We start from the raw sequence: 12353 nt of genomic DNA, 5'->3' as shown, positions 1-12353 counted from the left end.
CATCATAAGCTGACCACAGGAATATTATATTAATGAAGAAAAGGGTAAAGTGTCTGTTTATTGTCCTCTTGCACAGTTTAGAAAACATACTACTCAAATTATATAGTGATATTCACAAAGGTGTGTATATAACACATTCCTTACAGTGTCATTCTGAACAAGTAGTGGCTCCATTATCATAATTTGTGTAAAGACAAAGGCTTTATCATGTTTCATCTTTAGCTCTGCAGACCACTGAACTACTCCTGCCTTGATCTCAAAGCCCTCCATGCCTTCAGTTTACCCCCCACCCCCCTATTGGAATTTGAAGGATTTCAGTAGACCACCAAAACACAAAACAATCGCTGGCCTATGAGCCTTTCTCAATAGCCCCATTTTATTTATTCTTTTCAGTTCTTTGTTATATTTCAATAGGTTTGATTACAGGCTTCCTGAAGTGTCTAATATTGCCTCCAGGCTCAGTGGGCTTGAATGGGGCCAAAGCACCGTATGGCCGTGGTAGAGGTAGGCCATTGTCATCATCTGGTATATATGCATTGGGTCGTGGCTCCACAGTAGTGTGTACTCCATTTGGTAGATGGTGCCATGATTCCTCTTCCATAATCTATTTAAAAACAAAAACAAAATGTCATTTTTACAAAATATTGAAGTGCATGCTAATATGACTAAAGCAGTAACCTTGTTTGTTTGTGGAAGACTTGGTTTATTTTTCTACAACCTCCCAGGCACAACCACCCTTTCAATTTCTGGAACCACTTTTTCCAGTAAACATGTGTGGGGAATAGAGAAGGTGAACTCAAATGAGCCAAACTGAGTAATGCACAGAGAAGTCGTCCTAGGAAGGATCTGAAATGGGATTCAGGCATGGTGAGATGAGAGCACTATGTATGCACGAAATGGCTGAACATCTAAAAAAGATTGTTATAATAAACTAGCCATCTGCGCTCAACTACGTTGCGCGTGTTAAAGTTGTCTGTGAAGGGCTCCCTGTTTAAACACGGCTGCCAGTCGTGAACTGAGCCCTTTATCACACAGCATTATGAATTTTTATAAGGGAAACAAAATTACAAAAGAAAACCCTTGGATATTGATTCGATAGGAATGGCCTACTCAGAATCACAGTCCTATATCATTCTGACATATGGCAATAATACAACTAACTTATTTTTTTTATTCTAACATTCACATAACCAGAACTGAAATCTATAAAATATTAATGTGGATCATTTGATATATTTTTTTTTTCTTTTTTTCAGTTTCATGTCAAATTAGCAAGTTCCAAGGGTGCAATATCTGTTTTGAGATTTGGGAGTCTTTGTGAATTAGCATTTCTCCTGAGTAAAGACTCCTTACTACACACAAACATGGAGAAGGCAGCAGCTACACACAGACATGAACACATCCAGGAATTGCTGGCTGCACTAACCACAAGACCACTGAAATGCAAAAGTCTTCAAAACAATCTTACCTTGTCTTTTTCTTGATTGTCTTTGCTATGTCTTTGTTCATCTCTCAAAATCTTGAGCCACTCCGTCTCCATTTCTTGACTCGGTGGAAGGCCTTGCTCAAGCCTTTGGTTGCAGGTCTCAAGGTATCCTTCCTTTTCTTTCACTTCTTGTTGCATTTTTATTGCCTTAGCTTGGTGCATGGAAAGCTCAGACACCACTGCCATCATCTTTCGTGTTGTTTCTTTAATTTTGTTCTGCAGGCCGTTCATCTAATCAGGAAAGCAACTACATTAGATAAATGGCATACACGTGCTCTACACAGACTCTTTCCCTTTCCTCTGAATTTGTTTGAATTTGGTCATGCATTATAGCAGCAATACTCATGGTTGTGATTTATTGTTTTGGCTTTATACAGTACAGTAAAGTCACTTATTCAACACTTAAACTGCATAAGACTTTTTACAAATGAGAGGTCATCATGCGTTATATCAAGATTGTGTAGTCCAATCATCTCATCCAGATACTTAAAAAGTGGTCCAAATTGTTGCTTCAAATACACAACTTGGCAATTTGTTTAAAATTCCCACGAAACACATTAACTTCTACCAGTGCCCCTAAATACAAGATTCTGATTTTTCCCTTCTGGATCAGTTTTGTCAATGCTGTTAAGCACTTTTAAAGAGGCAGATGAAATCTTGTGCCTCCTTCACTGTTTAAAGCTAACAAGATTCAATTCCTTTAGTCTGCTGGAGCAGGACGTTACCTTTGTTCTGCATGTAATGTCGTTAAAAAAATCCTTTTTTTTTTTTTAAAACATATTTTCTCAACATTCTCTGCCAATAAACACATGATCATTTTTATATGCAGTTTCCTTTTTATGCCCCATTTTCCTGGTTTATAATGCTTCACTGTGTTCTGTGATTATACAGCAAAGGGGATGCATTGATTAGTGCTGTTGCCTCAGAGCACCAAGCACTCAGGTTCAAATCATGACATTTTATATTCTCTTCATGTCCTTATTTATTTTTTTGGGTGCAACTGAAGTTTCTTTCCACATTCAAAAGATGTGCATGTTAATAAGATGACTATCAACTGTAAGCAGGCCTGGCATTAAGGAGTGTAAGTGTAGATGTGAGAGTGTGCCCGGTGTTGGACTTCCTGGAGTTTTATGTTGTAAATCCTTGTTCGGCACATTTCTGCTTTCTAGAGGCGAGTTTTTAAGCCTGCTGTCTGTCAATTAAGCATTTGAACTTGAAAAATTGCAACTTGTGTTCTTTTGCATTTTGCATGCACATATTATATAATCATGTTCTGCCTGTCCTTTTTTGAACTTTGAACCAGAGCGTGACAGTACGGGTATGCGGTACGAGTCCCTCTTAGTGCACACTTACAGTATAAATAGGTTCAATTTACATCTGTCAGCCTGCAGAATATGGCAGACATAAATGGAGCAGACGGAGGAAAACCCACAAGAATAGCATGAGTATGTTGGAACTCAATGCACAAGAGACTTAAATCCAGTCGAGTTGTGAGGGTGGTGGTCTATGTGTGTGTGTGTCTTCTCTTCCATTTATCTGCTCATTAAAATGTGCAAAGTAATCATTAAACTTCAGTTACCTTTCGCTCCTCAGCTCTCAAATTGATAACAGCAATTTTAGCTTTTTATTTTCTTTCAGCATCAAGTCTTTTGTTTCATTTCTCTTGTTCTCTCTCCCTGAAACCCCAGCAGTTTAAAGTGCACGGACTGATGGAATTGGGGGCAAATGTTTTAGGAAGAAGCCCTGCGTTGCAGAGCCTTTTCAGTAGCGGATTTCAACAACATTCACTATAAATTTTTGAACCAGTTGTCCCCAGATGTTATTCTTCTTTGAAAGTCATGTCTGGCCCCACAAGACTAGACTTTCACCAAAGACGGACTGCTGCAAGCCATGAAGGTTAAAGGTTTATTGCATTATTATTGTCACATGTGCATAGAACAGTGAAATATGAAGATTTACTGGGAATTATGTAAAGTATGTGTCTCCTCAGTTCTGCACAAGATCGGCAAATGTTATGTCTTGAAGGAGTACCTGGATTGATGCCTGTGTTATTATCCAAAAAAAAAAGTAGTTATAATGGTGGAGAATTTGCCAAGAATGCTTTTAAATTGTTCCGAATCCACCAGCTGAGGAAGAGTGCATGTTCTTGTAAGTACAAGTTTAAGTGTACTCTGATGTTCTGCTGAAGACCTCATCAGTGATCTCATGGATGTTAAGTGCAGCACCACTTTCCATGCAGTGAACATACCAACAGATTGCATGGACGGTACTTCAGGTTGATACCTGCATCTTCTAAGACTGCATGAGGGATTATTGAGGCAGCTTGGAGCCTCACCCATTGCTTTAGCAAGAGACAAAAATATGAAGGTTTGCTTAAGCATTAAGATGTGACCTGAAGACAGGAATTTAGGGTAGGGCCAACCAAAATGTTTGTTATATTTATGTTTGGCAGTAAAAATGATGTAGTTTCGAGGGCCCTAGAAATTAAACCCCAGCACTGCCCTGTGTGTTACCTTAAGTGAGCCAGTTAACCTGTCTGGCTCACTTCAACTGTAGAAAATATCATTAGACAGTTGTAACGTATCCTGATCTTGTGAGATGTCTTAATAAAGGTGTCAGCTGAATATACAATAATATTAAGACTAATGATACTTTACTCTGCCTGTCAGAAAGTACAGTAAGAGATGAAATTGTGTAGAGGGAGCTATGTGATCATGATAGACAAAAATGGCAGATTAAAGGTCATTTTATTTGTCCTTCCTAAGGTCTACACATTGTAAATAATAATAATAATTGTAAATAAATGACCTAAAGGATAGGATAGTAAGGTACCTGTTAAGCCCTGAGCATAATACAATTTGAAATGAGAACTTAATGCTACTTGTGTACTTGGCGACATGACTGTTCAGTCCGACTGTAAAAGAACATTTTACATTTATTAGGAGAAAGAAGTGAAGACCTTTATGGATGCCCTTGTTCTGCACCTTACACTGAATATCACTTTGTTGTGTGCTACTCTGCTACAGTTTGCCCATTACCCGAGTCTGGCGCAGTTCTGCTAAAGAAGAATATAATGACATGCAGTGCATTAATATTAAGAAGTAAATCCATTGGGAGAAGTCATTCTTTGTAAGTTATGTAAATAAAAATATTACCAGATTTTGTATATTGTTTGGAGAATCTGATGTGTGTAATAGAAAAGTAAACTGGTAAATAAGGATTAGCTCATCAGCAAAAGTATGGAACGCAAAAGGTGTTCAAATGGCCACTTTCTTGAGCAATCATAAGCAAAGTGTGAGAAGTCTAATGTTATATGAAATTAAGAAACTTAAGCAATGTTACGTCGCTCAAAAAGGTAGTTTCATGCCATGATTTAGAGATCTGTTGGTGATACACTTATTCATAGAAAAAATATAGCAGTTAGATGAATGGTATTTAATGGACAGGGGATTAAAAGGCTAAACCTCTGGAACAAGATGTCTCTAACTTTCCTTTTAGTTTTTCAGCACTGAAATAACCTTTACCAATTGTTTTCCTTTCCGCAGATGCAGGCTGACGCAGTCCCTCAGTAACTCAATCAGGAAATGAAAAGTACACATAACAGGATAATGCTCCACGTTGACAGTGTCCCAGAGGGATGTATGACAGCGGTCGTACTTTCCCTGATTGGTGATATTTACACAGATTCATAGGGGGCAATTAAACGTATGACATTTGCAGAAGAGACAGCTGATAGTGAAGAGAAAGAAATAATAATATATTTCATTAATGTATGAAACTGGGCAAACTCTTGCAAAATTAGTGCTGCCAAATGAAAGACATTTTTATTTATAAATATACTGAAAATAACTGAGATGGAGTTATCATGTTTCAATTAATGTTTAAAAGCTATTGAAATGTGAGTAGTGTCAGGTTATTTTCCGGGGCACAGAGAATATCTTGGAACTGATATGATACATGGATGTTGGGTTACTTCTAGTGATTCATTTGTATAATTATAGTTTGGAATTCTTTACTGTGTGATGGGCGGCCTGGACGCCCCTTCAACACTGGATCCGGGGGAGCGGCCATGGGATGCACTCTGTGTCCCCCAGAACGCATGGTGGCAGCCGAGGGGTTACATCGGGGCCACAGGTGTGGGACTTCAGGACTCAGACCTGCTGGGCTCCGTGGCCACCATCCGGAGGAGCTGCACGGCTTAACGAGCCTCTGTGGGCTGGAATGCAGCCACACCCAGAAGTGCAGCCTAATTAGGCCAATTAACCACCTGGAGCACTTCAGGAGGGCTACAAAAAGAGCCTGCAGCCACTACTCAGGGCCAGAATTGGGAGGAAGAGGACAAGGTTGCCTGGGAGGAATGGTGCCGCCTGAAGAAGGGTTTTTGGTTACTGTGAGTGTTTTTTGGACTGTGTATTCCCTGTGGGGTTCACGGGGAAAATGTGCCCCACAGGTGAAGAACAATAAAAGCCTGGTGTGTTTAACACGTGCCTCAGTGTGAATCTGTACCGGGTCGGGCACGTATATAGTGCCTTATTCACAACTGTAACATCAATATTAGAATGCACACCTACATTTTTCTCCTATGTTAATGATGCCCATACATAAAGTAACTCTGCTCAGACGGAAAGAGGCCCGACACAGCCACTCATCATACAGGCTGCATTTGTAGTGCACTGCAGGCTACACATTTCGTGCATCAAAGTTACAATAACAACAAAAGAAAGGAAGCAGACCACCACATATGAGGTACAAACCACTAAGTCAAAAACAGCCAGCAGTGTGACACAGAGCTGTGCTATAATTTACAGAAGAGCAGAATTTTAAAATGTTTATTTTTTAACTGAAGGTGGTCTGTCTGGGGACTATTCTTCACTTTAAGGTGTCTTTATTAGGTTGCACACACTGCTAATGCAGGCTGTCTTGACTCTGAATGCATTGACAACCAGCTCTGTCCAGAGCCTGTAATTTACACAAACACAGGAAATTTGATTGGTCGTGTCTTATTTGAATTGATATAATGTTATTGGTTAAAATAAAGCACTACACCAGTGTATCTACTGTGGCAAAGCGCAGTGTGCAACAACATACTCAACCTTACTACAACAATGTCTGACGTAGAGGAGAGGTTTTTTTGTTTTTTTTAAATGAATAAATCTTGATTTTTTAATCGGGGCTAATATACAGGACATCAGTGAGACCTTATGTAGTGCACTGTGTGCTTTTCATGTTGCAAATCTAGGAACAAACAGGACCTCTAGAACAGGTCAGCAACATCCGTCCTGGAGAGCTGCAGTGACTGCAGGATTATGTTCCAACCCAGTTGCTTAATTAGAAACCAATCCTCGGTAATAACAAATCTTATTTAATGTCATGACTTATTAGGGGTTTAAACTGCAATTTCAAGTCATTCTGCAATCATTGATTTTTTTTAACCTGAGAATATCATGATTTGAAGCCTAAAATGGAGGAAAAATTTTCAGTCCTTCACTTTTTCTCTTCAGTTGTTTATGAGTATTTTATTAACCCAAATAGTGCATGATGAATTGACACAGGCATAAATGGAGACAAGTGAGATGAAGATCTGCTGGTTACCTTTCTCATTCGTGTCATATTACTAATAAGGAGCAGAGAATGCAGCTGTTTTAAGACTAAAATAAGCAACTAAGGGTAGGAAATCTTCACAAGTGAGACAACTGAAATGTATCAAAAAAGTTACTTGAGCATTAAGTTTTTTAACAGCAATAATCGACTTTTCATTAAGCAACTGGATTGGAACAAAAACCTGCAGCCATGTTGACTTTAAGGACTGATGTTGCTCACCTCTGCTTTAGAAAGTGAGGGAAAAAAAATCAACCAAAGTGAAACTCAGCATTAAAGTGGCTGTGAGAATTAAGGCTGTATTAGGACCTAACCAACGTCATCGAGTTCTTAGTACAATTCTTTCACTTTTATTTGATTTATTTTTTTTTAATTATTTTGTTGAATTCAGGATTTCATTGCTATTCAAACAGCGGCAAGCGGAATGATGTAAAGTATTACATCTTACTCAGATCAGACAGCACCTCTTGTATCCATCTAGCATCCAAAGAAAGAAAAAGATTAATTATGAGGTAATCAGTAATCAAAACTGCAGTGTCTCTGACTGTAAGGTCTTACAAAGTACGGTGCACACAACAGAAAAGTTAATTTGGGCTTCTCTGGTCTCCAGTAAACTTACCTATATAAAGCAATGCATCTACCAAGGCCACAGCATTGTGTAGGACTGCTCCCACTCCTCCCTTGGTCTCTTTGTCCCAATTCCCTCTAGCAGAAGACACTGTAGCATCCAAATCAGTTCTGCAGCAGCTTCTACCCCTTAGCTGTGTGGACTCTGAACTCTCTGCTGCCCCTTTCTGCCCTCTGATCTTCTCCTGGTAGCGATTTTATATACAGTGCATTTGTTACACTTATTGCTACTGCTGTTGTATATTGTTATTATGTATTTATTTATTACTATCTATTTCAAATTATTATTTGCTATTCACTTACCTATAGTATAGTTCTTTACCTGTTTTGCACTTGTCCTGTGTTTATGTATCTGTTGCACCGCAGTCCTGGAGAGTGTTATTGTGTACCACTGCATGCTGCAATACTGTGTATGGATGATGTGATAGTAAAGCTACTTGACTTATAGAATACAGACACATCCAGAAGATTAAAAATAGTTCAGCAAGTTAAATTATTTGAGGACAAAACTCACAAATTATCCACCAGATTGTAAAGGACTTTACAATTGTTACATGTAAAGTGAATTTCTTATTTTAAGTAAATACAATGATGAGAAAATGTCTCTTTATGGTATGTGTGGTTGTGATTCTTTCATTTGAGCAATATAAGCCCACATGCTTGCACTGCAGCTTTCAAAAAGTAGTGCTGAATCATCCTGTATTGTGGACTGGAAAAGCAGTGATTAGCCACAGAAACTGAGTACAGCAAACAATAACTACATCAGGCTTACTTCCCTTTGAAATCAAAAGATTTCTAGCACTGCTATTAGGACAGAACTGGCAGAACCCGCGGAGACCCTGACACACTCATCTACAGTCCAGAGAAGTCTTATCAGAAGTGGTCTTCATGGAAGAGTTGTGATCAAAAAGGCATTCCCTGAAGTGGAAATCAAGCCAAAACAATTCACAAACAAAACACAAGAACCACAGTGCAGAAAAATGATAGCGGGTGCTCTGGCCTGACAAGTCAAAATTTGAATTTTTTGTCGCTAGCAGAAGGCAGTTTGTCAGCTGAAGGGCTGGAGAACTGCACCCAAATCAATGTTTGCAGGCAACGGTGAAGTTTAGGGCTACATTTCTGCAGAGCAGGGGCCTCATGTATAAATGGTGCATACGCACAAAAATGTTGCGTACTCCCATTTCCATGCTCAAATCGAGATGTATAAAACCTAAACTTGGCATAAAACCACGCACATTTTCATGCTAGCTCAATCCTTGGCGTATGCAAGTTCTCCGCTCAGTTTTGCAAACTGGTGGCACCCAGCGTCAAAGCAGTGCTTTTGTTCCAGTGTGGTTTCCCTTTCTTTTTTAGATCCACATCCCTGACGTGGCTTTATCATATACACTGAAATTAACTGCATACTGTTTATTAGTTTATTGCATCTGATTGTAATTAACCTGTAACAATATAATAATCTATGGAATGACCAAACTATTCCAAATACCATAGCTGCTTTAGCGTTGTTTCTGTCACTGCACCTTCTTCTTCTTTCAGCTGCTCCCATTAGGGGTTGCCACTCAGAAGATTTATATCACTGTATCTGAGTGGGGAATCACAGATCTACAGCAGCTGATCGGAAAGAGAATTATCGGTATACAGCATCAAGCTCACGCTGCTTCAGCCATGCTATCTAGTGAACTGCTCTCATATGGCAAACACTTCAGAACCTTTCCTGTACGGACCTTGCAGTTCAGAAACAGTTTCATCCCAGAACTATAAATGCACTCAATCAGTCCATCAAGTGCTCCTTGTAGAACTGTTTGTACTTATAAGTACAATTACCTCACTGTAAACTTGTGATACAGTTATAATATTGCACAACCTGAGCCACTTTATAAAGCACGTATTTACATATGATGACGATATCATTTTTAAGATCAAATGCAGCAAAACATGTTTATTACATTATACAGATAAAATGTTAACATAATTTAAATAATCTGTATTTTTAATAATTAAACATGTGAGGGCACGGTGTTGCAGCGCTAACAAGGAGCTGGCGCCCTGTTGTTCCTGCCTCGCACTGTATTCTTGCATATGCTGTTGCGACACTGGAAGGATAGATGGATAGAATAATTAAACATGTACTACGAAGATATTTCAATGTTCCTTAAAAGTTTTGAAGAATCTGAGTTCTAAGCTTACAAATGGCTGAACGTCTATTACTGAGCTGATTGTGTGGCGATTGGGTACTTTGTGGAAGAAAAGGAAAGACAGGAATTGGGGGTTAGTACGTTTGAAAGAGACAGTACTGCTGCAATAAATTATTTCATCGAAGGTCGCGCACAGCGCAGCAAGCATCTTGCATGATGCAGGAACAATCTCTGGATGAGGCGCCATCTCGTCACTATCATTGTGCCAACATGGTCCCATGTATAATACATGCTTTAATTGATATGATATGAATGCTGAAATGATATCAAGTATACATCTCAGTATTTAAATTATTCAGAGAACTGTAATATCATGAATGTAATGGATTCTGTGTCCTGTCAGAGGAAGAGAAAGCCCTTTTAAGAAGCACGTAGTGATTCACTCACAGAGCATATAGAAGAACACATACAAAACAAAGCATTTAACATGCTGCTTTAGTTAGAAACTAGTAAATTAAATGATTTTAAAATAAAGTTTATGATGTTATACTTTAACGACAAAATAAACTACATTGAGCTTTTTTCCCCACTGTGTCCCTATTTTTTTTTTTTTTATCTCTGTACCCTAATATGCTTTCATATGACACTCAAGACGGTGGGCTACGACTCGCCTTCTCACAGCGATTTTGATATCTGACAACTTCTTTTTTATTTTGGGCACTGTGCGACTTTGTGAACATGAGCTTTAGAGTTTCTGCAACACGTTATGTCACCCAATCAACTTCCTTTTGTTGTTTATGCCACTGTTTAAACCAACAAATAGCAAGTTTTTCCTTGCCTCCACTTGGTATTCACTGAAATTCTTCTATTTCCCCCCATGCTTTTGCCATTTTTGGTATAATTCTGGGAGGAGTTGGGGTGGGGCAGGAGGTGCGTGCACGTGCGTTAATTTCCACGCTGACCGGGATTTATGGAGCAGAAGAATGTGGAAGTTAGCGTTTACACAGATTTATGCATCTTGATTTTTTTGTGTGTACGAACATTTCCGCTTTTGTCCTTATGCCATGTTTTAGTGTGAATCCTACACACAGCATTATGCATGAGGCCCCTGGTGATTTGATACACATTGATGACCTCCTCACTGCTGAGAAGTAAAGGCACATTCTTATTCATTATTTAATATCAATAGAAAGGCATCTGAATAAACCCAGCACAATTTTACAGCATGAAAATGACCTGAAATAAATGGCCTAAACCATAAACTATATTGCAGCGGATAGATGGGACAGGAAATCCTGCAACATCCTGGTATGGTTTCCACAAAGCCCTCACCTCAGCACTATTAAGACCGCCTGGAATTACAAGTAAGATCCTCAAAGTCTGCAGTGAAGCTGTAGCAGGTACTTGGAACAAACTGACAGGGGGCCTAAGAGAAGGCAAAGGGTGGTCACAGCAAATACCAATTTCACTGATTTTTATTTTGTTGTTTACTGCACTTTCTATGTAGTTTGTGGATTAATAAAATTATTCATTGCTTTATTTTCTTCACAGGTGCCTGGGACTTTTGCATAGCACAGTGTGTGTGTGCGTGTGTACATATACACAATGTTGATTTAGACCAAGTGTTCCCAAATATTTTTCGGCCGCAGACCCCTTTACCAAAAAATTTTAAAACCGTCGACCTCCTAGTCATTTACTTTACTTACTCAAATTAATAAATTTGTACAGTACTCGATATTAAATATTTCACTAGATATCAAACTTTTCATTTTAATCACTTGTAATCAATGATTGAAAAAGATAAAAGGACTATGGAATATGGCATTATCTTGTGCAACATTTAATATCGAAACCTGTACTAATGAAAATTAAAGCAAAAAAATACGAGCTGAGTTTTTTTTACATTTTTGACATTTATAATATAAATATGTAAATTCAAAATAAGTACAAATAGTCCAAGCTGTACTGTCTGCATTCCTTTTTTGGTTCAGTCATATTATTATCTGAAGAAATAAAAACTTTTATTAACAAACAATTTTGTCAGCCCCTATAATGAAAAAAAAAAACAAACAAAACAATAAAGTATGTACTTACTTGAAACAGAAAATATTTGTTCAAACTTGAATAAATAAACTGCGTGCTCTGATTTTCTTTTTGTAGCACTGCTCCTCAAATAATTATATTCAAAGTTCAAATCACAAATAAGTACATGTCACATTAAGCGAACCAATTTCTAGTGTTTTATGAAAGCATGACCGCACAAAACTGATAGATTCTGCTAGTGTCGAATATCCGTCGTCTCATCCCACCGCGAGCAAGTGCGGACATGCAACGGTTTTTCATGTCCGCACTTGCTTTGATACGTTCGATAAGACGATGCACGGACATGTTTGTGCTCCATGTATTTTCATGTATTCTTACGTGTGACTCTTTTAATGACACATTTTACCTTTTCGTTCGCAAGTTTGGTACGTAATGTGTTTTCATCAAAAAAGTGTTTTTTTACA

At 38.4% G+C, this 12353-nt stretch overlaps 1 protein-coding gene across 2 annotated transcripts in view; it reads right to left on the bottom strand.

The window, feature by feature from the left end:
* Positions 1-357: 357 nt before the first annotated feature.
* Positions 358-12353, bottom strand: part of ccdc146 (coiled-coil domain containing 146) — a 152738-nt gene continuing 140742 nt past the window's right edge. For both annotated transcript variants that reach the window (XM_039761027.1, XM_039761028.1), the window contains 2 exons: positions 1469-1717; positions 358-604 (listed from right to left, as the gene is read on the bottom strand). In XM_039761027.1, the coding sequence (XP_039616961.1) occupies positions 401-604; positions 1469-1717 (453 nt within the window). In that variant the 3' untranslated portion in view covers positions 358-400. The remainder of the gene's footprint in view (positions 605-1468; positions 1718-12353) is intronic.

The sequence above is a fragment of the Polypterus senegalus genome, chromosome 8 (genome assembly GCF_016835505.1).
Source record: "Polypterus senegalus isolate Bchr_013 chromosome 8, ASM1683550v1, whole genome shotgun sequence".
NCBI classification, from domain to species: Eukaryota; Metazoa; Chordata; class Cladistia; order Polypteriformes; family Polypteridae; genus Polypterus; species Polypterus senegalus.
The sequence above is the reverse complement of the archived record's forward strand: the minus strand, read 5'-3'. Positions and strand labels throughout refer to the sequence as shown.